Here is a 25,785-nt window from a genome sequence, read left to right on the forward strand (position 1 = left end):
CCCCTGTCTCGCCTCTCCTGCCTGGGCTGTCACCGACCACCTGGTTGGCCTTGCCATCCCGTCCCCATCCCCAGTGCCCCCCGCCCTGGCCACACCCTGACGCTGGACATCATCCCTAAGTGCTGCACCCTCCCCCCCTGCACACCCACCTCTTGGGCCTCCTCAAGCCTGTCTGCCGGCCCAGGACCCTCCCCTGCCCACGCCCTTCCCCTCAACCACTGCTTCCACTTATCGCCTCCCCCCGGGACACACCGTGAGCCCAGCCAGGTGTGAAAGGACAAGTACTATGGGGTCCTCTCCTATGAGGTCCCTGGAGGAGCTGATCCAGAGATGAGAGTAGATGGTAGGCGCCAGGGGCTGGGGGCTGGGAGCTGGGGGTGGGGGTGGGTGTCAGTGTTAATGGGGATGGGATTTCCATCTGGGGTGATGAAGTTCTGGCCACAGATGGGGGTGATGGCTGCACAACACCGTAAGCACACTGAATGCCGCTGCGCTGTACCCATAACCGTGGTCCAAACAGTGAGTTTCAGGTATGTTTTACCACAATAAAAAATAAATAAGTAAAGTGCAAAGAACAAAGCCTGAGCAAAAAGATGACCAGTCTCCCTCACAGCAACAACCACAAATCAGAGCCACTCTCTTCACCCCTCGAGCTGGCAGTGGGACGGTGGCAGGTGCGGGACGTGAGCTGGGAGGACAAGCAGGGAGAGGCTAACGCATCGACGGCACATCCCAGCGCCCCCACCGCGGAGGAGCCTGGTGGGCCCTGCTCACACAGCCCCGTGTCCACCACCACTCAACCTCCCCGCAGCCTTAGACCCGACCTCAAAGTGGGGCACAGGCAGGGCCCTGCAGACCCTCTGCTCTGCCGGCCATCATCTCCACACAGAGGACTGCACTCCAGGGCACATCCAGGTCTCTACTGGCACAGCACCCAGAGCAAGGCACCTACTGCTGAGTCCTGGCTGGGTGGACAGACGGAGCAGAGGAGTCCTCTGCAGGATCCCTGTCACGCCCCATGGTGAGCTCAGACCCTCACGGAGGGATTCCTGCTGCTGAGATGCCACGGCACCCTGGGCCCAGAGACCACCACGGGAGGGCCGTGGCTCACGGTGCCTGGGCTGGCAGCGGCCAGGATGGGGAAGACACCACTTTCCTTGCAAGACAAGCCCGTGGTGCTCTGCAACAAACGGGCACCGAGAGACCCAGTGGCGGGGCCCTGGACCCCCCAACGGACCCCGAGGCTGGAGGACCAGCCCACCTGTGCCAGGGGACAGTGGCCAATGGCCAGCCAGGTTCCCCGCCCGGCTCTGCAGCGCCCGACCCACCCAATCGGGCAGCCCGGCTCCTAGGAGGCAGTGCCTGTAAATTATTCATTCCTGCCAGGAGCACACTCATAGTCCCCATTCTGTTCTAAGGCATTAATAATACAAGGAGCCAGAGAAGGCGAGCACGCACAGACCACACCTGGGAAGGAAAGCTGCTCGGATGCTCGGAGAAGACACCGAGGGGCCGCCCACCTTGGCCACGCTCACAGGGCAGGAGGGCTCGGGGCTTCTTCACTGGCAAAGGGGAAGACTCAGGCGCTGTGCCCACGATGGGCGAGTGCCCCAATCACACCAGGCCAGAGAGCCCGCCTCGCCCCTGCCCCACTCCCAGACGACGAGGCACCAGCTTCCAGAAGGCAGGGCCCCCTCAAGCTGGGTTCCTGCCGCAGCCATGCGGCCCAGTGGAGGTGTTCAGAGCATCCTTGCTGCCCCGTTAAAGACGCCCCGTGGACCAGCCCACAGTGGCCAGCTCTGTCTCCTCATGGGACGGCACAGGCCCAGCCTGGGCTCAGCCAGCTGCCGGGGGGCAAGGATGTCAGGCTGGGGTCCCTGCGTCACTTCCACACAAGAAGTCTGTCAACCACCCAGGAAATGGGTGAGGAAGGAAATCCCACAGCTGGACAGACCCGCGGTTTGGGCAAAGCTGCCCAATCCTTGATTGGGGGGACGAGCAGCTGCCCGTGAGGTCCGGAGGGGAGCAAGACCAGCACAGAGGGGAAGCCGGGGCAGGCAGGACAGGCCTGCCAACTCCATGCTCGGCTCGGCCATCTGAGGATGAAGGACGGCCCCTCGCCCCACGCCGCGGGACCCGGGGCCGAGGCCGGGCAGGGGAGGCCCGCATGGAGTACTCACAGGGTCCCTCAGCTCCTCGCTGTCCCGGGGCGAGGTCCGAGGTATTTTCAGGGGCACTTCATCCCCGCATTCGGTGTCCGAGGCATTTGGAGACTCTGCTAGATCGAGGAAGTCATCTCTCTTGTGACCTCTGAACCTGATTTTGTCCAGCCTCCTTAGCATGTTCAGCACTGAGCCCCTCTGCTTTACCTTAACATGACGGTCGGGGTCCCTGCAAGAGAAGAGAGGAGGAGGCTCGATCACTCACCCACACAGCACACCCACCAGCCTGAGCACACCCTCGGTCCTGTTCCCACGCCCTGCCCACGGCTCCCACCTTGCACCCACAAGCCACCAGCCTGGGCCCCTCCACCACTCTGACTCAGCTGGCCAGGTTCCCACCCCCGCCCCTGCCCCTGCCCCTGATCAAAGTGCCCCACCCCCCCTCCGTGGGCCCCACAAGGCAGAAGGAAGCCGAGGCTCTCAGCAGGACCTTCCCAGCCATAGAGACAGCCAGGCTGGTGCACAGGGAGGCCAGAGACCCTGGGAAAAGCTAGGGTAGAAATGCTTCAAAGAAAAGAGGAGGGCTGACCGCTCCTCAGAGGCCCTCCTCACCAGCCAACCATCAGGGACACGGTCAAAGCTGTAGCTATGCATGCTGCCCAGAAACCGCTGGAATGCTCAGCGTTAGTGTCTCAGCAAAGCCCTGGCTTTGCGTCCCCTGACTCGGCCTGGTCCCTGCTCCCCGGGACACGATCCAAGCAGCTCTGTCTCCCTAAAGCACCTTCCTGCTTGCCTGGGCAGCCCTCCCTGGCTTGCTGAGGTCTTCCACACACGGGCTGGTTCAGAGCCCAGGGCTTGCCCACCTCCGTCCCCTCCAGCCTGGAACCACCACAGCAAAGATCCAGTGTGGGGGTCACACTGGGGGGGAGGGCACGTGTGCATTGAAACTCGAATGCCCACCCGGAGCTGTAGCAGGGTGCCCCACGTCTCTGTGGGAGAGGCAAGCTGGCCCCCCAAAGCCCCCATGGGCAGAGTATGAGGGGCTTGTCTGCATGTCCAGCCAACCTCACTCTGAAGCCCCCAGCAGAAGCCACAAACCCCAACCCGAGTCCCGGTCACACAAGTCCTGGACCAGGGCTGCCAGGTCGGGGGCCTCCCACCAGCCCCAGCCCCCCAGCTTCTGCACGAGGCCCTGAGTCCCCTGCAGGAGGTAGGGGTCCCCAGACACAACTGGGCTCAGAGCCTGCTCTGCTGCTCACCACTCTTCTGGGCCTCGGCTTCCGCCTCTCGAGGAATAATGCGAGTGAGGCCACCGTGTTCTGGGAGCTCTAGATGACGCACACGGGCCCCCATACACACACCAGCATCTCCGTGCAAGGCAGGCAGGGCAGGGCCTACCCAAGATGGAATCCATCCATTTGGCCCCAGCTGTCCCAGTTGGGGAATCTCACGGAGAACCACAAAGGCAGGGAAACCACTTCCTGTTTGGGACCACACGGGCACAACAACCCTCAAAGGATGCTTAAATCACGGCCCAGGGTGTCTGCCTCCACCCTGCAAGGGCCCTCCGCTCCCCCAGCAACTTCTCCCGCCCTTCGTGGCAATGCCAACAGTGGGGCTCGCAAGAGTCTGAGCGGAATGGGCCAGAACTCGCTTTGGTCTGAGAAACAGCGGGGGCGCACAGTATGTGGAGAAGGGGGCCCCATGGTCTCCTGGGCCAGGTGCTCCTCGGAGCTCGCTTGGAACACTACAAGGTGGCCTGGTACGGCCCTACTGGCAAAAACCACAGGGCAGGGGATCCCTGGGTGGCTCAGCGGTTTCGCGCCTGCCTTTGGCCCAGGGCGCGATCCTGGAGTCCAGGGATGGAGTCCCGCATCGGGCTCCCTGCATGGAGCCTGCTTCTCCCTCTGCCTGTGTCTCTGCCTCTCTCTCTCTCTGTAACTATCATAAATACATAAAAATTAAAAATATATATATTAAAAAAAAAAAAACACAGGGCACCCAATGCCCCCAGGAGCCAGGAGAGCCCAGAAGTGCATGATGCTGGAGGGAGGGAGGGGGCTGGGGGGCCGTGGGCAGGCGTGGAAGGCTGTGGAGGGTGGTGGGGGGCCACAGGGAGCTAGGGCAGCCATGGAGGGTTGTGGGGGGCCAAGGTGGTCGTGGACAGCCATGGGGGCCGTGGGCAGCCAGGACAGCAAGCTGCTTGCATGTGGGTGGGGGCGCAGGCCGGCCACCTGGAAAAACAGCTGCTGTGAGCTCCACATAGATGAAATGGGGAAGTATATTTAAAAGAAAAGAAAAGAAAAGAAACCCAAAGAAAAGAGAACTGTGCTGACCAAGTCCCTAGAGACGGGGTAACGGTCTGTAAAGAAAAATGACAAAAATAATCACAGAGTCAAAGAGTCCAACAGTCAAGTGGACAAAAGCAAATTTTCATTTGTTTTTCCTTTTTACAGATTTATTTGTTTGAGAGAAGAGCTAGAGAGAGCCCGAGCAGGGGGGAAGAGCAGAGAGTGAGGGGGAAGCAGGCTCCCTGCTGATCAGGGAGCCTGATGCGGGACTCGATCCCAGGACCCCAGGATCACGGCCTGAGCCGAAGGCAGACGCCCAACCGACTGGACCACCAGGTGCCCCCAAATTTCCACTTGTTAAAAAAAAAAACACCGCAGTGCACCCAGGAACAGGAGTGGCCAACACAATACACGAAAGACAAGCATCCCCCCTCTGCGACCGCTCAGATAAACGGGCAAAAGCTACAGGACCTGGTACACAGACGGGCGAATTCCCGGAGCAGAGGAATTCACAGCCAGAGGAAATCTACCCACCACTGAGCAAAAACCTCCAACTTCCCTAAATAGGAAACACACGCCAGTCCATGTGGCAGGAGGCGGCAGGAACCGTGAACACGGAGACGCCCTCAGAGCCAGCGATGCTGCCTCTTGAGAGCGAACCCAGCACGTGGGGAGTGTCTCGCCCCCTCGGCGACAGGTGACCCAGCAGCATGCCACCACCCGGCCGCCCCCACGCCCAGGCACGGCGTGCTGGAACGTCACACGGCCCGCACACAGGAGGCCGGCCCCGAGAGACCAAGGCCGCCACTGGGCCCCGTTACGGCAAATAGGTGTCTAAAGAGACCAGAGGTGACAGGAGCTTGCGTGGGGTGCTCTGCAAAACTCTCTCCAGACGTCCCATGACGCGTTCCTACCGCGTCTTAAACCACAAAAATAAAAGACTGGGTACGGGAAGTGCAGCAATGTAAAACCTATTTCCTTTCATTTTCAGAAAGACCCGAGGGATCCCTCGGCATCCGGCCTCAGAGGAAAGCAGGGCGGAGGGGACGGGCCAGGCAGGGACCACGGCTGGGGCGCAGGGACACCTGGCTGACGTGTGCCCGGAGGAAAGGGCTCAGGGCTGGCCTCGCGCTGGCCAAGCTCGGTGCCTCTTGCACGGCTCTGGTTGGGTGGGTTCTCGCCATTCGGGATTCTCGACGGTCCCCGGGCCGGGGCCGCCCTCCTCCCCAGTTCAGCTCCAGCAAGCAAATGAGGTGCCAGCACACGGAGGGAGGACAAAGCACCGAGTGTCCAGCCTGGCACCATCGGAAGGCAGTGCACGCCCCGGGCCCGGCCCCACACACTCGGCTAGCCAGGGGCCGTCCTTCCAACCCTGGGCTCCCCGGGCAGGCTCCTCACGTGAGCCCGGGGGAGGGGGGTGTCCACCGGAGCAAGGGGCTCCCCGGGGCCCGTCCCTGTCCCCCTGCTCCTCCAGGCTCCTTGGGCCCCCCAAGAGGATGGCCCTCCACACTGCTGTCAGATCAGGACCAGACCCACGACTCCACCCCTGCCCAGGGACGGGTCCAGGCTGTAAAGGGGGCCACGGTGCACCCCTGTGCTGGCTGCAGCATGGCTCAGCCCCAGAACTACCACACCTCAATTACATCTGTAAAGTCTCTAAGTAAGGTCATGTTCACAAAATCCGGGGGGGGGGGGGGGGGGGGGGGGGGGGGAGGGGTGCATTCAGGGAGGACGCACCCTTTGACCCGGTTCACCCCCTGCCACCAGCTGTCAGATGTAGATGGAGGACCGGTATGGCCCACTGTCTTGGACACGGAGGAGGCCGGGTCTCAGATGCTGAGTGTGACCCAGAGCCAAGCATTCCACACGGAGCCACTCAACAGTGGGCGCCCCTCGACAAATGTCACCTGTACCCTGCACTCTGGCAGCCGCTGCTCTGCGTCCCCCAGCCCCCCCCAGATGCCCCCCAGAGCCATGCGTTCCCTCTGCAGTCTCCCACCCCCTCAGATGCCCCCCCAGAGCCGTGCATCCCCCAGCTCCCCCCACATACCCCCCCAGAGCTGTGCATTCCCCCTCTACAGCCCCCCACTCCCTCAGATGCCCCCCAAAGCCGTGCATCCCCCTGCACCCCCCAGATGCTTCCCCAGAGCTGTGCATTCCCTCTACAGCCCCCCACCCCCTCAGATGCCCCCCCAGAGCCATGCATCCCCCAGCCCCTCTCAGATGCCCCCATGGAGCCATGCATCCCCCAGCCCCCCCACATGACCCCCAGAGCTGTGCATCCCCTCTACAGCCCCCCACTCCCTCAGATGCCCCCCAGAGCCATGCATCCCCCAGCCCCTTCCAAATGCCCCCCTGGAGCCGTGCATCTCCAGCCCCACCCACTTGTCCCCCCCAGAGCTGTGCATCCCCTCTACAGCCCCCCACATCCCCCAGCCCCTACCCCAGCCCCCCCAGAGCCGTGCATCCCCCAGGCCCCCCAGATGCCCCCCAGAGCCGTGCATCCCCTCTACAGCCTCCCACATCCCCCAGCCCCTCCCAAATGCCCCCCTGGAGCCATACATCCCCAGCCCCTCCCCACTTGCCCTCCCCAGAGTTGTGCATCTCCCAGTCTCCCCCAGATGCCCCTCTGGAGCTGTGCATCCCCTCTACAGCCCCCCACCCCCGCAGATGCTCCCCAGAGCTATGCATCCCCCTGCACCTCCCCGGGGCCATGCATCCCCTCTACAGCCCCCCATCCCCTCAGAAGCCCCCCAGAGCCGTGCATCCCCCAGCCCCCCCCACTTGCCCCCCAAAGCCATGCATCCCCTCTACAGCCCCCCACCCCCTCAGATGCCCCCCAGAGCCATGCATCCCCCTGCATCCCCCAGATGCCCCCCCAGGGCCATGCATCCCCTCTACAGCCCCCCACCCCCTCAGAAGCCCCCCAGAGCCGTGCATCCCCCAGCCCCCCCCCAGAGCCGGTGTCCCCTCTGCAGCCCCCTCCCAGGCCCAGCCCAGGCAGCTCCAGTAAGCGTCCCTCCCACCCCCCCCCCACCACCGCCACCCCAGGTAACCCAGGCGCTCAGCAGGATCTGCTGCCACCAGGCCCCGCAGGCCTCGGAGGGAGCACCCTCCCTGTACCTCCGGCAGAAGCGGACGCGCGGGCACAGGAGCCCCAGCTGCGGCTACCCCAGACCCACTCGGCGCGGGGGCATTCCGCAAGGACCTTTAACCGCCTGCCACAGGGAGCGGGCGAGACGGGACGGGCAGGGTGAGGGGCACCCGGTGCCGCGGCGCAGGATGGTGGGGCTCGCCCGGCTCCAGGCAGCACCCGCCGGGCTCCACGTCCTCTGCACACAGGGCTGCGTCCAGCAGAACTGGCCCGGGACACAAAGCATGCTGCTCTGGAAACCCGCTCAATGGTTTCTGGACACACAAAGGCGGCAGTGTCTAGGGAAGCTGGACTTGGAAACCACAAAGGACTTTATTTCCCTTCCCAGCCAAGATTTTTAAAAGAGTGGTTCCTGGTCTCTGGCGCTTGCCGGGTCCCAGCCAATCTCCCTCCAGGCATGCTGCTGCCCGGCCGGGCCTCGTCCCGGGTTAGATAGTGGCTCTCCCGCTGATCCGAGGACGAACGGTGCTCACTTTCCCACAGGACGCAGCCCCGTCCCACCTTATCCCCGGGGAGTCCAGCTTCGAGCCGTGCGCCTCCCCCCGGCTTCAAGCCAGTCCCAGGGACCGCCTGGCCCTCTGCCACAGCTCCATCCTGGAAGACAGCCCCAGACCCCGCGGCCGGAGTGGCCTGGGCCGGCACCGGTGGGTTTGGAGGCTTTGCAGGGGGGAGCAGGAGGGCCGGGGTGGGGTGCAGACTCAGGGGTCCTGACCAACACTCTAAGGACCCCCAGTGCGCACACGACTGCCGTCCGGCCCTGCAGAGCACTCCCTGGGAGCCGTCTGAGGCCAGAGACTGCTGAACCGGCCCCGGCCCCATGCCAGGCTCACACCTGATGACCACAGGTTTCCCCACACACAAGGCTCATCCGGGAGCCACTTTCCTCATCCCAAATTCACCCCTCAGTCCTACTAGGCTGGGCACAGTCAGCGGGACCCCAGATGCTCAGGGCATCAATACTCAGAGGTCCTGCTGGCTTCCCTGGGAGCTCCGTTCTGGCTCCTCTGCTGCCTGCCTGCCGGACATGTCAGCTCGGTTCTGCTGGGCTGAGCGCGGACCTGGGATGGCACGTGTGCCCACCAGCTGCTCCAGCCACAGCCCTGGGAGGAGCCCTCCATCAGGCCTCACTCCACAGCCGCCCTCTGCACTCCAGGCCCCACACCGTCTGCCTCGGCACCCTGATCCCACACTCCTGTCCAGCTGGGCCTGGGGTGGGGGGCCCACAGCACCTCTCCGTGTCACAGGAAACCAGACCTTGTGGCATCCCACTGACAGCCCTGGCAGGGCGGCCCCAGCCCAGCCCTGCGGGTCCTCTGGCCACCACCTTTGTCCTGCTGCGGAGCCAACACCTCTGGTTCTGGGGTGTCTCTCATCCCAGATCCCAGAGCCTTTCTTTCCAAGTACCCACCTTAAAAGCCATCATCCCATTTGGTGTGGGGTCCTGAAATTCCAGGATCAGGATTTGCTTACGATTTGTGCCCACAGACCCCAAGGGCAGCGATGGCCCAGGTCTCCAGGTGATGCCCCAGCAGCCAATGGCCTCGGCAGGGCCGGCCTGTGCTGGGGTCACAGACCCTCATCCAGCAAACGAAGGAAAGATGCGCAAAGGTGGGGCCGCGCTGGCCGGACTCTCAGCGCCAGGAAATCCGGGGCCCTGCACCGGCTCCGGGCCACCAGGCCTCAGCTACAAAGAGCTGTCCTCCCATGGAGCCCGCAGACCAAAGGGCTGTCCACGGACTTAGCCCAGGAGCCCTGCTGGGGCTCGCAGTCCCGAAATCCATGAACACTTGTGAAAAACTTAACGCCAAGTTTTCACCAACCAGGGTGTTTCTCCGGGAAGAGGGAGGCCTGAATTTGTTTCCGTGGGCAAGTGCCCGCAGGGCTTGTCTGTCCCACAGAGGTCGGGCCAAAACCCTCCTCTGCACTGAGCCAGTGGAGGACCAATGCAGGCACAGGTCCTGCCAGCCCGGCGACCCTGACGATGGCCCGGTGGCCCTGGAGAGTAAGTCCGAGAGAACGCAAGAGCCAGGAGGACCCAGGGTGAGCTGCTACCCCCTTTTCTGTGACCTGGAGAGCCCGTGACCCTGCAGGGAGTGCAGAGATGCACACGAGACGGCTACTGCCAAGTGCACAGGCACACAGCTGCACGTGCGCTCTCACAAATGACAGAGCATCGCTGGAAAGCCGCCGTGTGGCCGGCGCCGCTCACGGACCCTCTGAGTCTCCCGGGACACCCCCTCCCTTGCCCACCGCGGCCACAAGTGGCAAACAGGTGTGGTTCACACAGGAACGCTGGCTGATAATTTTGTCTACGCTGACAAGACAGGCAAAGGTGGGGATCCCTGGGTGGCGCAGCGGTTTGGCGCCTGCCTTTGGCCCAGGGCGCGATCCTGGAGACCCGGGATCAAATCCCACGTCGGGCTCCCGGTGCATGGAGCCTGCTTCTCCCTCTGCCTGTGTCTCTGCCTCTCTCTCTTTCTCTCTGTGTGACTATCATAAATAAATAAAAATTTAAAAAAGTAAAAATAAAAAAAATAAAAATAAAAATAAAAGACAGGCAAAGAAAAAAAAAAAAAAAGACAGGCAAAGGTGCAATGGGAGGCCCGCACGGGAGCCCTACTCGGTGGCCTCGGACACGGGGACGTCCCTGCCCAACGACAGGACAGCTGCCTGGCAGCGGAACACTTCCTCGGGCTTTCTGCGCTGCTCACAGTGAGGGGCTACGCACGTCACCTGGGCCTCAGCGGTTTCTCCATCACTTTATGAAACCGAGACAACCAACAAAGTGAGAAGTGAGGCCCTGATCGGTGGCACTTAGCCATGTCTGTGGCGGGGCTGCTCCCAGCAGGGCCATCGTCAAGCCGCCAACATGACGTGCCGGCACGAGCGCAGCTGGGGCCGATGCCGCGGCCACCATGGCCCAGGATTTCCACCCTCCAGATGCGACAGTCGCATACCACCTGGGGACCAGACCGGCTCATAAAACTAGTGACACAATTCACACTTTCAATGGATTTCAATGGAATACCTTTGCTTAGAATCCATCCAAGTTTATAGACTTATTTCCATTAACGGCCAGCTCCCCACCTCCCCGCAAACGTTAGCGAAGGTGCTGCGAGCTGGCGTGAGCTCCGTACACCTGTCCCGCCCCCCACGCTGGGCCTGGCCGCAGCCGCACAGCAATGGGGCTCAGGAAACATCAGGAAGCTCAGGGCTCCCACCCCCCCTTGTTCCGCCACGGGGCTCAGGGACAGAGGCTCATGTGAAACAGGAACAAAGGTCAAAATGCAAGGGGACCCAAAACCAAGGGGACCCAAGGCCATCCTGGAAGGTGGGACCAAGACAGTGCGCCCACTGCGCAGGAAGGGGGGTGCCCGAGGGACACACCGCCCCTGAGCACCTGAGGCCGGGGTGCAGCCAGACTCAGCCCACACCCTCACCACTGCAGTCCCCTCGGGTCCCCAGAGGAGGTACCCAGACCCCCCAGGGCCCGGGACCCCGCCAGCTGGTTCCTGCTGTCTGAGGCACTCCCAGCCACCGGGTGGCCACCCCACTCTTCCCACCTCCGGTGCAGCACCACCCGCCCAGCCAGCCACGCTGCTCCCCCGCTCCATAAGGTCACCCTCCCTTGGGCGTCCTGAGTCAAGATCATCCGTCACACCGACCACAGCTGAGGGGGCGCAGTCAAGGGGGGCGGTTCCCACCGTCTACGCGGGCCCGAGAGCCCAGGGCAGGACGCCACCCGCGATGCTGTGTGACCTTGGGTGGGTTCCCCGCCGTCCCCTGCGCCCGGCCTCTGGTTCTGAAAGTCCCTCCTCGGAGGGCTGCTGGGGATCATATCCGGTCGTGCGTGAAAGGACCCCGCCTGGTGAGCAGCAGCAAGGAGGCCAAACCCCAGATCCTACTTTTCCAAAACCACATTTCACAAATGTCACTAACCCTGCACTGCTGTCATTTCACCTGTGGTGATGCTGCTGCTTGATTGATGGGAGAAGCCAAGGCAGGAGGGTCCAGGACACCGGAGCCCCCCCTCCCCAAACAACAGCCATGAGCAGCTTCCAACCCCCCACAGGCAGGAAAGGCGGGCAGGCAGGGAAAGCAAGGACCACAGGGCCCGACTCACCAAGGGACGGGGCAGGCCGGAGCCTGGGGCGGGCGGCTCAGACAGGGTGCAGCCCTAGCCAGCGCCCCATCGCCAAGGCTCAGCCCACCACTCGCCGCCACCGGGCCATGCCCTCTAACCCCAGCTGGCGACCTGCCCCAGGGATCAACAGCGGGGCTATGGAGGCAGGCCACCCGGGGCAAGCCCAGCCCTCCTGCTCCTAAAGTGGTGATAAGAGCCGCACCCAGCACCCCGCACAGGTGTGAGCCGGGCCCACCTGAGGACCCGCCTCCAGGCATCTGGGCCTCAGCCCAGACACATGTCACACAGGACCCGGAATGGAAGCCCAGGTGGGGCTGGCCACACCTGCTGTGGAGAGTTCACAGGGCCCCGACCTGGGGAGGACAAACCCCGGCACCGTGCTTTCACTGGCTCCGGGCCTCCTGTGCACCCCAAAATCTGTGCAGGGCCCCAGATCTCAGCCGGGACAGACAAGCTCCCCCGTCCCAGGTGCCATATGTCCCAGTCACAATGCTGAGAAGGAAGAAGTCCTGTTACACCAACTGACAGAAGGGGACACTGAGGCTCAGGGAAGCAGCAAAAGAGGGAAGTGGCACATCAGAAACAGAGGCCAACCTCACTGGACTCCAGAGCCTGCGCTTGCCCAAACCTCACACAGACTCAGCCATCCTACCCTCCCCAGCACATGCCTCTATTAATACCACCCTCACTGTGTGACAGCTCACAGGCCCCTCTGCCGAGGAGACGGAGCAGGAAGCCTGGCGGAGGGGCACATGGATGTTTATTTAAACAAAACGAAGCCAGCAAGAAAGCCCAATATTTAGGAGCAGGTACACAAACACCTCAGTGTCACATAAGCAAATAAAATAAGCTGCTAGAAACACACGCAAGCTCATTTCAATTTGTCTCCATCGCTCTTCGCAACCAGGACCTGGGAAGATCCAGCCAATGAGACAGCTGGTAGGAAACACCTTCCAAATTCCGGGCGCTAGGCATGACTTCCTGCCGTGGCCCTGGCCCAAGTTCCTGAAAGCAGCAAGGGGCGTGGCTTGCAGCTGTCTGAAAATAGCCTGTGCTGCAAACGTGGCTCGCCATCGAGATACGGCAACAGAGGGACGCCTGGGTGGCTCAGCGGGTGAGCATCTGCCTTTGGCTCAGGGCAGTGACCCCGGGGTTCTGGGATCAAGTCCCACATTGGGCTCCCCGCAGGGAGCCTGCTTCTCCCTCTGCCTGAGTCTCTGCCTCTCTGTGTCTCTCATAAATAAATAAATAAAAATTAAAGAAAAAAAAAAGATACGGTGACAGACAACGTGCGGGGCCGGGTGAGCCTGTTCTGCAAGGGGCTTGGCGGGCACACGGCCTGTCCCAACGTGTCAACACTGCCGTACCACAAAATGGGTGTGGCGGCTAAAACATTATTTACAGAAGCAGGTGGCAGGGGTAGGTTGGGCCTGTGGGCCATGCTCTGCTGCCCCTAGTCCTATGGTGACAGATGCTCAGTGGAACAAGAATGCTCTGAAAGAAAAAAAAAAAAGAAAAGAAAAAAAAAGGAATGCTCTGAAAGGTCATGGTACACTAACGGGGAACCTGTGCCCTCGCTAAGCACTGGGGTCACCCCCCTCCCAGTAGCCTGAGCATCACACCCGTGCGTGGGCCTCACTACCATCCCATCTTAGGGACAGGGTGAGGGGCCGCAGGTGTCACCCAGGGCGAGGCTAGGGCAGCCCGGACAGTGTCTAGGCTCCCTGGGGCCGAAGGATCTCGGTGGGGGAAACCCGCACGACTCCATCCACCCAGGCCGTGTGCCAGGGGCCCCTCCCCACATCCCTCATCTCGTGTCTGAGGCAGGGAAGCCAGAAGGAGAGCCAGCTGTGAACAGCCCCCCCCCCGTGGAAGGCACTGCCCACCTCGAAGGCCACCCCTCAGGTCTCATGGCACTGCCCCTTGCTCTGCAATGACAAAGCAGCACAATGAGAAAGCCCTCGTGACACAGGAGCTGGCCCCGGGCGCTGCCTCCCGCCTGCACACCCCAATCCATGCTACACGGCTGTGCACCGCCCCCTCCCCCACAAAGGCTCTCCAAGCACCACCGCCGACTGCCCCCTCCCCAGAGCACTCGGCTCCACCACTCCAGACCCAGCACAGCCGTCACCTGGTCACCTGGCTGTCACCTAGTCACCTGCCCATCACCTGGTCACCTGGTCACCTGGCCTTCACCTGGACATCACCTGCTTCTAGCCTGTCAGGGAAAGGTGGGTGAGGTGCACTTGAAAGACCTTCCAGGTTCCCAGGCAAATCCAGCACCAAGGTAAACACAGCTTTAAACGCCCCGAGGTGAGAAAGGCTTTTGTGTTTCTCCAAACCACCTGCCCGAGGCAACCTTGTTTTCCCAGATTTCTCTCTGCCCAGCTTAGCCCGGGGCTCCCCCAGGCCACTCCCCTGCAGACCAGGCCCTGGGATATTTATGGGATATTTATGGGCCCTCCGTGAGGTGTCAAGCGCCGCAGGCCACGTCAAGCGCCGCCGCAGGCCACAAGAGGTTTTCAGTGTTTAAGGTGGCACAGCCACACGGGGAGGAGAGGCGGACCCCACACTTCCTGCCCAGCAGGCCAAGAAAGGAATGCGGCCCAGGCTGGGACAAGCCTGCAGCAGCCTTCCCGCCACAGGCCTGTGCCACACAGCTCGTCCGGCGCCCGGATAACTGCCCAGCTCCAGGGTGGCTGCCACAGTGAGGTCTTTCCTCAGGCTGGCCTGGCAGCAGGTGGGCTCTGCAGGCCACACAAGCCAGCTGCGCGTTGGCTGCAGCACGCTGCCCTGGGGACCCGTGCCGCAGGGGTCGTGTGCAGGCGCTACCGAGGCCAGGGAGCAGGTCACACGCCGGGCTCTCAGGAGTCACAGCAACGAGCGAGTCGGTCACACGGCTGTTTAATGAGCACCTACTACGTACCAGATGCAGTGGGTGCGGGAATGCAGAGGGGGCACAGCGACCCGTCGGGTGCTTCCTAACCACGAAAAGAGGAGCCGGGGGACTGGGGCACTGGGTGCCACAGGCCAGGGAAGGCCACTCAGAGCTGCAGAAGCCCGCCTCGGGCTGCAGAGGAAGACACCCCAGGGAAAGGCAGCATTGGGCCTCACGGCAGGACAGGCAAAGGAAATGGGGGGGCGTGGGAAGCAGATTCGGGGGGAGGGGACTCGGGCAGAGGAGCCCCCGGGGGGTCTCTGCCTGCAGCAGCTGCACTGAGAGCCACGCAGACATGGGCCCATGGGCTTCCTGCCTTCCCACCTCCCCCTCCGTCCCCACCTGCCGGCCTCTGGGAGGCTGGAGTCCTGGCTCCTGCACTCCTCATCTCGGGGCCAGGCCAGCAGTAGAGATTTCTTAAACATCAGGTGCTGTGTCTCTGGGGTCCCCCTTCCACACAGGGGTGGACACTGAGGTTCAGAGGGGCTCGCAGCCATGCCTGGGTGGAAGTCCTGTCACGGCTGCCCTGTCCCCCTGGCTGGGGAACCAGGCCACCAGGCTCAGGGCTGTGCCTTCATCAGATTCCCAAGTAAACACTTGGCCTGATTTCCAGCACCAGAGCCAGAAAATAAACACCAGACTTCCAGAGGACTCAGCAATCCCACTTCTGGGGAGACACCTCGGGCTCAAAGAGATATGGATGGCTAGGTGGGTGGATGGATGGATGGATGGATGGATGAACAAAACGTGGCCTATATGTACAACGGAGTATCATTCAGCCTCCAGAACGATGGGCATCCTGACACCTGCTACCACATGCTTGGACTGTGAGGACACCACTCACGGCCAGTCCACTGCTACGGTTCCCAGGAATCACAGCACAGACACAGAATAGATGGTGGGCGCCAGAGGCGGGAGGAAGGGGATGGAGAGTCAGTAGTCATCCATGCAGACGGAGTTCCATACAGTTCCAGTTCCAGACAGTTCTGTAGACAGATGGTCACACACAAGAGAAACGTACCTAACACCACCAAGCTATACACTCAACGATGGTCACAAGGCTGTTTTATAGGCCTTATCACATCTACACGGCCTGTTATATATATCATATTATGTATATCCCAACGCGATTATATACAAACACACAAGGAGAGACACTCTGAGCAAAGTCCCCAAGATAATCAATAAATCTAATGTGATTCCCCTAAAAAAATATAAAAAGATTTTAGAGAAAGCAAAACACTAAGTCTAAGGTTTCTAAGAAAAAGTAAATAAACCAAATAACTTGGAAAATTCTGTAAATCAAGAGTGATGAGGAGTGAGCCCCACCAGGTAACAGAACATGCCACAGCCACGGCCGTTCTGCATGCGTGGTGTGTGAACAGGCAGCGGGGCCGCAGAACAAACCAGAATGTACTGAAGCCGACCCAGACCCAGACCCAGGCCCCACTGGGATCAGAATGGCTTTTCCCATCAGAGGGGAAGAGACACACTGGGGATATCCGGGTAGTGGTGCGGAACAAGGGGGCGTTGGAGCCGCACCTCACACCTTCCCCAGAGAACAGTGGAAGCAGCCCGGGGGCCAGAGGAGAGCATCCGGGACCCCGGGACTGGGCCGGGCCTTCCCAAGCCAGGCATGAAGCACGGCAAGAACACAGATCACATTCAAAACACATTCCTGCAAGGCAATAACCTCCATCAGGAGTCAAACAAATGATAATCTAGGAAAAAATGTTTGCAGCACATAATACGAAGGATTAATTTGTCTGACGTTCATAAACAGCCCAGTAGAAAAACAGGCAAAAGATGCAGACAGCTCCCAGAAAAGGCAAACAAACAGTTCTTAAAAACATATGGAAAGACAATTAATCTTCACGTATAAAGACAGAAAATCAGATCAAGATTCATCGAGAAATCCTTTTCCCTAACAGACAGACAAACAAACACGCAGCACGTGGGCGTGAGGACAAGGGAGCAGGGTCCCCTGCTTGGAGAGGGTGCACGGGGCTGTTTTGCAACATCCAGTAACGGTACAATTTCATTTCCAGGAACCTCTCACACTTGCAAAATGATGCGCGGGCAGGTCATTTCACTGCCGCGCTGTTTTTGTAACAGCAAGAAGAGGCTGGCGCACCCTCGTGTCCACCCGAGGGGGCAGCTGCAGATGGGGGCCCCCAGGGTCTGAACGAGAAGTGAGGACCCTCCCCACACACACCCTGCTGGAGAACTCGCAGCCTGTCAGTGTGCAAGCCAGCAGCCCTGGGGCACCAGGGAGAAGGGGGGAGGGGAGGAGGGGGAGGAAGGGGGAGGGGAAGGGAGGGAGGGCAGGGGGAGGCCAGGAGGGGAAGAGTGGGGAGGGAGGGGAGGAGGGAGGAAGGAGGGGGAGGGGAAAGGGCACTGGAGTCCCATCCCAAGCTTCAGCCTCTCCTGAATCCTGAACCTGCTGACTGTTCCACAGCAAACTAAGTTTCAAAACTAAATGTTTTATTTTATTTTTATATTTTTAGAATTTATTTATTCATGAGACACAGAGAGAGAGGCAGAGACACAGGCAGAAGGAGAAGCAGGCTCCATGCAGGGAGCCCGACGCAGGACTTGATCCCGGGACTCCAGGATCACGCCCTGGGCTGAAGGCAGAGGCTCAACCACTGAGCCACCCGGGCGTCCCAAAACTAAATGTTTTAAATAAAAGATAAGAATTTTAAATAAAACCAAAAAAATGAGAAGGACCTTCATTCACCACTTCAGGGAAATCTCTCCTGAGGCCAAGCCAGCGGTTCTCAGGGTATGGCCCAGGAACCCCTCAGGGGACCCACAAGATCCAAACTAAGGCGTCCCGTGGTTTCCCACGCTCGCTGTCACGCCACAGGGGACGGGCGCACTGGTGACCTTGCTGTGCCCCGTCACAGCCCCTCGGCCGCAGCTGCCAGCGCTGCTCCCTCACTAATTTCTTTTTTAGCAGGGGGCAGGGGATGGTGATTTTTTTTTTTTATTTAAATAAAACCATGCCATTTACATATACCTGTGATGGGCTTCTAGTTGGCAGTTTTTCACAACTTAATAAATACTCTTAAGTGTCTTAGTTTTACTTTGTAATCCAACCCACACAAACAAGGGCCTTCCGGTGACCTCATTAACCAAAGATTATAAAAGGTTCTGAGACCAGACGGCCTCCCCAGTGACCCCGGAGAAGGGGTGCGGGGACAGGCCAGTGGGCCCCCGACGCCACCGCCCCCTCCAGAAGCTGTGTCCACAGGCACCACTGGAGTGGACCAGGGCGGGGGGGCAGCAGGCCTGGGGGACGGGGGGCTGTGAGAGGGGGGCAGGGCCCGGGCACCGCGTGCTGGGGTCACCACGGGTCCAAGAGGAACCTCGAGGGGCAGGATAGAATGCCCTCCCCTCAGGGACGCAGACTGAGCCCAGAGCTGGGGGCGAGATGGAGGCAAGCCTCGTCCCTGGCCAGGCCCGCAGATACACCTCTCCCCTTGTCCCTCACCCCTTGGGGTTCAGGCTGGAGGCGGTCCCAAGCACACAACCTTCCCCCACCCCATGTTTACAAGCATCCTCCCTGTCTCTGGGTACCATGCACCTTTCAGGGGCCACAGAAGCCTCCTCCTCCAGGAAGCCCTCCCTGACGTCCTCCTCCGAAGGGTCCCTCGGTCCAAGCCCACCCACCCCCACCCCCGCCCTGGGGCATCTGGGTGAGCATGCACACACCAGCCCGCCCCTGTGGGTCTCAACACCCTGCCCCACTCAGACTGCAGCCCAGCAGGCAAATGAAAGCGCTTTTGGTGACCAGACCGCGGCTCTGGAGCACACAGGGGCTGCCCCCCGGGGGACAGCCTGCCTGTGAACGCAGGTGGAGCAGAAGGAAGCGGGGACAGGGAAGGAAAGAAAGAGGTTGAAGGGGAAGCAGGGACACAGGTGTGAGCACCCCGGCCAGCAGCTCCGCCCCGAGCGGCAAAGGCCCCCATGCATCTGCAAGCCCGCGGCGGACAAGGCGACCCTGCACGTGACGGACACACTCCACAGTGACCTCACGCCCCGCACTGGGAGACAAGGACCGCGTGACACCTGCGGGTGGCTCACGAGCTGGCGGGCACGCCCCGGAGACCCCAGCATCACGGCCGTGAGAAACCAGGCAGAGGACCGCGCATCCCAGGGGCCAGAGAAGAAAGGCTGTGGGGCTGAAGGGCCCCTCTCTGCGGGCCCCTCAACGGTTCTGCCACCAGCAACTTCCCGGGGCCTTTAGGGTCAGACGGGATGGGCGCTGGGTGCTCCCCCCTGGGCGCCCCTCCTCACAGCTCCCGGGGAAGGCGGCGCTGGGGCAGCCGGGCTCTCCACAATCCCCCCCCAAGAGGCGCCGCGGGGAAGAGGTCGCTCTGCCGCCAAGTGATTAAAACCCACACCTCGCCTTGACCCGCGCGGCGGAAGCTGTCAAACGGGGCTCATCTCCTTCCACGGAGAACCCAGGGGACACAGCCGGGGTGGGAAAAATCAATCCCCAGGAGCACGACCGTGAAACTCATGGCTCAGACTTTGAAAAGCCAACGGCCGTCCCCACACTCCATCACGACACACGCAGCCCCGCCATCCTGTCCCAGGCCTCGGGCCAGTGACCCAGGTTCTAAAACCTGACCCGCCCTGTGCCAGGGATTCTCCCTCAGTCACCCCACAAGGCAGTCAGCTCTGTCCCCACCCTAGCTCTGTGACAGCCAGCTCCCCAGACCCCAGCTCCCCAGACCCTGGGGCACAGCACATTCCGGCCCTTGGGGGGAGAGGGGCTGCTCACCTTCCCCTGGGCACCCCTGCACTCCTGTCCCTCACCCCATGGATCCTGTCCCCACCCACCGCTCCTGTCCCCCACCCCACTGCTCCTGTACCCCACCACTCCTGTCCCCCACCCCACGGATCCTGTCCCCACCCACCGCTCCTGTCCCCCACCCCACGGATCCTGTCCCCCACCCCACTGCTCCTGTCCCCCACCCCACTGCTCCTGTCCCCCACCGCTCCTGTCCCCCACCCCATGGATCCTGTCCCCCACCCCACTGCTCCTGTCCCCCACCCCACCCCATGGATCCTGTCCCCCGCCCACCAGTCCTGTCTCTGCCCACGGCTCCTGTCCCCCACCCCACCCCATGGATCCTGTCCCCACCCACCGCTCCTGTCCCCTAGTCCCCCACCCCACGGATCCTGTCCCCCGCCCACTGCTCCTGTCCCCCCCCACCCCACGGATCCTGTCCCCACCCACTGCTCCTGTCCCCCTCCCATGGATCCTGTGCCCACCCACTGCTCCGCCCAGCTGATGAGGGGCCAGTGCTCAGCAGCAGCTCTGGTGTCTCTCCCCCTCTAGTATCAGCAGCACCTGCCCCTCAGCAGAACTCACCGCTGGGCCACAGCCCCTGTGTCCCCGGCTGACCCTGGGGGGCCCCCACCCCAGGCAGGCCCCCACAACTCAGCCAACCAGACCCCAAAGGGGCCAGAATCCAGCAAATCAGCCCAGCAACTGTCTCTCCAAGTTGGGGAGGGAGCCACTTGAAGGGTCCCGGCGGGATGTCCCGCACCTTCTGCAACCAGGATCCTCAGGCCAGAGCCAAGGAGCGAGACAACCACCCATCCAGCTTCCAATGGCCACATTCCAGAGCAGAAGAGGCCCAAAACACCCCCCTCGAATTTCCATCCAAGTTGAACCAAAGAAAGGCCCACTGCCAAATCCTTAATTGGCTAAAACAACACAACTAATCAGAACGTGCCATTTCCACACCTGGAAGGGAACGTGTGGGAGCAGAGGGTGGATAAAAACCTACCGTGCCTGCAAACTTGCCCTCAAACAGGCCGCGTTTCTGTCCTCACTGAAACGCTGTGGGCACACCCCCTACAACGTGAGTGACACATCCTGAAGCAGAGTCCCCCAGATCCAAGGAAGGGCCCAGCTCACCGCATCATCTCATTCCCACGGGCCGCGGGGCTCCTGGGACCCGGCACCGCGTCTCTGCCCCGGCTGGGCTCTACGGCCGCCTCCTGCCGGCACCCACACCGCGTGTCCACAACCGGCACGGCCACGGGGATGCTGCCCCGTCCACCCACGGGCACCACTTCCCAGCGCCCGTCCCCGCCAAGGGGTCCAAAGGTCTGGCAGTGGATTACCAGGGGAGGGCACGGGACGCCAAAAGCAGGCGGGGAGACCTGGCTTAACCAGACTGACAGGTTGGCACAGCCGAGAAGGGTGGTTTCCCATCCAGCCTGGGGATGGCAGCTGAGTCCATCCTACAGCCTCGAGACTCTGCAACGTGGAGGCCCAAGTGGGAAAGACCAGGGGGATGACAGAGGGCCACCTGCTCAGGCCTGACCCCCAAACTGCAGGAAACAAGGTCCCATCAAGCGGCTCCCCGAGAAGACAAAGACCATCGGCAGGCAGCCCCCTCCACACACAGCACACCAGCCTGAGCCCTGGGAGCCCGGGCTCCACCCACAGAGTCCCTGAGCCTGTCACATAGGTGACCCTGTGTGGCTCCTGCCAACCACATTCACGCCTGCACAAACTGCTGGCTCTGGCCTCACCGGGGCCACCTCACCGGTAAGACTCCAAGCCCAGGTCTGTCTGCGGGGAGCTGGGCCCCTAGTCCGTGTCCTCCCGGCCAGTCCAGGGAGAGGCGACAGAGGAAACCCTGACCTCCCCTCGGAGCACTGCACCCGAGCACCACGATCCTACCAGCGCCCACAAACTGCCTTTGCGTCAAGTCGATCCACCTTGACGGTGGGTCAGCAGTTGGAGCAAGGACAGCTGGGGGTGACCAGGCCCTCTGTCAGGGATGGCAGGTTCGTGCTGACTCGCCTCGAGGCCCCTGACTGGCTCCTGCTCCTTTCCAGCTCCCTAGAAGAGCCCGTCAAGGACTCGCAGAGGGAGAAAAAGAGCACCCCGTTTAAGGACAGGAGACCAGGAGGACCCAGCTCGCCTGCTGGCCGTGGACCTCATCCATGGTCCCCACCCCCATGGGACAGAGACACCTGTCTCTGGAGCGCCGCTCAAAGGTTCTCTGGGTGCTTGTTTCTCAGCCTCCTGAAAGGTACAGGGGACCCTCACTGTTTCCTGATGACAGGACAGTCCTCAGGGCAGGGTGGGCCACGGGATGGGGACAGGGAGGGGGCAGGGGTGTCAAGGCAGGAAAGCTCCCCCCCACCCCGGAGGGCCAACCCTAGCAGAGGGCTGAGCCCACTTTCCTCTCCAGGTCCTCCACTCGGGGACCCCAGCGCCTCCGCCACACCCAGACGTTAGGGGCACTGCCTCAGTTTCCCAGAAGCACAGCCAACTCTCACCCGAAGCTACCAGGTAGGGATCCCAAGGGTGGGGAAACCCCTCAGTACAGACAGATTCACAGCCCAGGACACTGAGGTCAGAAGGGGAGTCCCCTCCGGGGCAACCACATGAAAACCCCGTCCCGGCGGCAGCTTCCCCACATCACCTCTGGGCTGTTCAGGAACCTGAGGGGCTCAGTTCTCCTTGAAGCCTCACTTCCCGGGAGGCTGCCGGGTGCATCTGTCTGCATCTGGTCTGCGGGCTGCTGGCCGGGGCGGGGCGCAGAACCCTGTTCCCTCCAAGCTTCACCGATGGCAGCCCGGCCCGGCCCCAAGGCTCCCCCCGGGGTCACGGGGGCTCCATCTCCAGCCCCGACCTGCTCCCTGCCTCAGGAGCCTGTCTCCTGTCCTGGGCCACTTCCACACCTGAGACTCCTGGAGACACCTGCCCTCCCCAGGGCTCGCCCCCGAGAAGTCCCTCACTACCCGCCCCCCCGCCCCTGCTCTGGCCCCTCCCCTCTACCCCCACACACCTGGTCCCCACACCTGTGTGCCCTCCTACCTGCCCACCTCCCACCCTCTCGGCCAGCCCAGACTACATCTACCAGTCCTTCAAGATCCGGTCACAGAGGGCGCAGGGAGGAGGGACGTGCCCGGGCGGCTGTCAAGCCCCAGGGATGAGCGGCGGCAAGGAGACTGCGGTGGCGGCCCCAGAAAGGCCTAGGCGGGGACACGAGGACTCAGGCGCAGGGAGCTGAGGCCGGGCTGGGACCACACCTGTCACAGGGCATTACCGTCAAGGACCCAGCTTGGGTTCTGTTCTGGTGGCGAGCCCCAGGGCGCCAGGGACATTGGAAATAACAGACGGGAGGGTCCCGCACGAGCACGGCGGCAGTCGAGGCAGCACAGGCCACCTGAGGGCTGGCCCTTCTCGGTTCTACGCCCGAGGCCCAGAAGGGGACACACTCAGCCCACTCTTGCTGCCTCGGGAGCTCGGCCCTAGGGCAAGCCTGGCCCCTCACCTGCCTCCCCACCAGGTGCGCCACAAAGAGGGCGCTGCTGGCAGCCCCCAGCCGACAGGCGCCCGAGCCACGTTCCCTGAGGGACAAGGGCCACGAGTGCCCCTCTGCGTCCCGACACCTCACACCAAGGCTGTGGCAGCCAGGAGCCCCCGCCGCAAGCTCTGGCTTCAAGGAGGTGTAGGGGGGTGGCCGGGCAGGGGGGAGGCCGGGCGGGGGGCCAGCCCGATTCACAAGGCCCTGCACACCTTTCTGCCGCCGCCAACGAGACAACCGTCAGCAAGGTCCCCCGGTTACTTACACAGACGTGCCACTTTCCAGCCATTGAGGGAACAGTGTGGGTAATACCGATTCCTTTTACTTTTTTGTTAAAATGGCTTCTTTTTTATAAAACCTACACGGGGAGAGTTCTCATTTAGGTTACGCTAGCGCACAGAAATAATCACGGAGTAGGGTTTATATCTCCTAATTATACAGAATTTAGGACAAAACACTGGTGTAAGTGATTCTGAAACACTTTATAAATAGGTCACAATAGGCTCTTTTGACTGCCAGGATGTTTGAGACTCACGCAGCAGAGGGAGCAGGGGGACCGGCGAGCGGCAGGCTTGGAACTCAGGGAACTCAGGGAACTCAGGGCTGCCGGGATGGGAATCCTGCCTGGGGCCTCAGCCTGCAGGTGTGGCAGGTGTGGCTCCTCCCCAGCCCCATCCAATCACAGTCGGAGCCGGAAAAGGATTCGGGAGAGAAGGTGTCCCTGGCTGTGAGTGACCCGGAGCTTTCCCGCTGCGACTCCGTGTCAGCAACTCACCTCGCTACGCTGCAGCACACGACTAAGCAGTCAATTATTCAAAAAGACACACCTGCCTAACTGAAAAGAAGGAAGCTGATCAGTCAACTGAGTGAGCAGGTGGGGGGACCGCAGCCCCAGGAGCATGCCTGCCCCGGCCCCGGGGAGCGTGGACTCGGGGTGACACGCGTCGCCCGGTCAAACATGCCGAAACGGCCTGGGCCACGTGGCGGGGACGCTGTGCAGCCACGGGCCACGGCCGCCTGGAGACGCAGGGGCGGGACACAGGCCTTTCTGGGGCGGGTAACCCGGGACAGGGTGGCAGCACCGGCCTCCTTCAGATTTGGTGAATGTTCGTAAACCAACAGAGCACGTTGGGATGCAGCAGCGAGATTCTTTTTTTTTTTTTTAAGTCCCGGATCAGAGACTCTAAGATAGAGCGGGACTGCGCGGTCACCCGCTGGGCAGAGGGGGACGCGGCTACCTGCCTGGGAGCCTGTGGGATCTGGGCACCCGGCTGCTCCAGCCATTTTTCTAAACTAGAAATCGCAGCTCCTCAGCTGCCCTCCGAGTGACACCGCCCGCCCGGCCTCTCTCCGGGCCGGTGGTCCTGGGGTTCCCTCCTCGTCTCCCCCAGCCAAGCCGCCCCAGCCAGGCCCGGCATGAGCAAGCAGCAGACACCCACCGACCCGGCAGCGGCCTGGGTCACTCACACGCGCATGGGGATGGCACCCCAGCCCCAGGAGCCCCACCTGCTCGACGGGCACCCCCACCCACCCCCAGTACCTCCTCGGCTCTCTGCCAGAAGACGAGGTGTCCTGCAGTTCCTGGGCGACTTGGGGCTGCAGCGACCACACCCCAGAGCCAACCCCTCCTGCCTCCGGGAGGAGCCCAGGGCCCGAGGCCGGTTCAGGCAGACGTGCCAAGGCCCTGGGTGACAGTGGCCTCCGGAATCACCCAGCCTCACATCTCTCTGGCTGTATGACCTTTCCTGAGATGCCTCACCTCTCTGCGCCAGGCTCGCCAGCTCTCAAACGGGGCCATTACCAGGGGAGACCGCAGGCCTGAAACCTGGGCCACCCAGGAGGTTCAGACCACTGTTCCCATCACCGGGCGGCATCTCCCCGCGAGGCTTCCCGCTGTTCGTTCCTTGGGTTCCTGCGCAGCCCCCAGCAAGGCTCAGTCCCCCTCAGTAGGCTGTGACACAGGCTTCAGGGGGAGGGACAACCCAGATTACGGACGCCTCCCTGGCCCCGCCTCCACCCCAACCCCAGGCACCGCCCACTGAGGGCAACGCCAAGGAGGAGCCAGACCCTGCGCAGCCCCCTCCTGCAGGTCCCTGCCCCACCCCCAGGCTCTGAGTGGAAGAGAGGTCACCGCAGAGGGCGCCCGCGCTGGTCTCCTTGCCCCTGCAGCTCTCGCAGGCCAGACCCAAGCCTGCGCTCAAGGAGCTCACAGTCCAGTGCGACAGACCCACCCCCTCCCATCGAGAGCCAGGTGGCAGTGGGGGTCCCATTGGGGGCTGGCAAGGTGAGTCAGGGAGGAATCTGACACCCCAGCCTCCACAAGAGGAGGTGGGGGGGGAGGCCCAACAAGGTCCATGCAGAGTGAGGGGGGCCCTTGTGCACACATGCATGGAGGGGGTGGGTCACCCCGAAAGCAGAGGTTAGGGTCCATTCAAGGCCCACAAGTGGGTAACCCTGTAAAACCCCTAAATGAACCCAAAGGTGTGGCAGGTGGGGCACAGGCCCTGGGGGCAGCAGAGCTGCTTCAGCGACTTACCAGGAGCCCTCCGACCCCGACTTAACTCATCTGCAAAGTGATGATGAAGCAAGCCCCTCCCAGGGTGAGCAACTGCCCACTCACCCTCCCCTGGGGGACCCTCAGGCAGCCCTTCCCAGGCCCCCGACCAGCCCAGCCCCCGAGCAGCTGACCGGGCTTGGGCCACGTGAAGTGAGGCCCCAACATCCAAGGCTCCCCCACCAACAGGC

At 62.1% G+C, this 25,785-nt stretch overlaps 1 protein-coding gene across 3 annotated transcripts in view; it reads right to left on the bottom strand.

Annotated features, from left to right (window-relative positions):
• Window positions 1–25,785, bottom strand: part of GRAMD4 (GRAM domain containing 4) — a 73,630-nt gene that overhangs the window by 36,478 nt on the left and 11,367 nt on the right. For 2 of the 3 annotated variants that reach the window (XR_004803244.2, XM_035696279.2), the window contains exon 2: window positions 2,181–2,391. Coding sequence is in view for 2 of the 3 variants with exons in the window: in XM_035696279.2 (XP_035552172.1) it covers window positions 2,181–2,391 (211 nt within the window). In the remaining variant the exon portion in view is untranslated. Of the gene's footprint in view, window positions 1–2,180; window positions 2,392–7,576; window positions 7,601–25,785 lie in introns of those variants that run through there. The other variant, XM_025456280.3, reaches the window with a different exon arrangement.

Source organism: Canis lupus, chromosome 10 (genome assembly GCF_003254725.2).
Source record: "Canis lupus dingo isolate Sandy chromosome 10, ASM325472v2, whole genome shotgun sequence".
In the NCBI taxonomy this organism is placed as follows: Eukaryota; Metazoa; Chordata; class Mammalia; order Carnivora; family Canidae; genus Canis; species Canis lupus.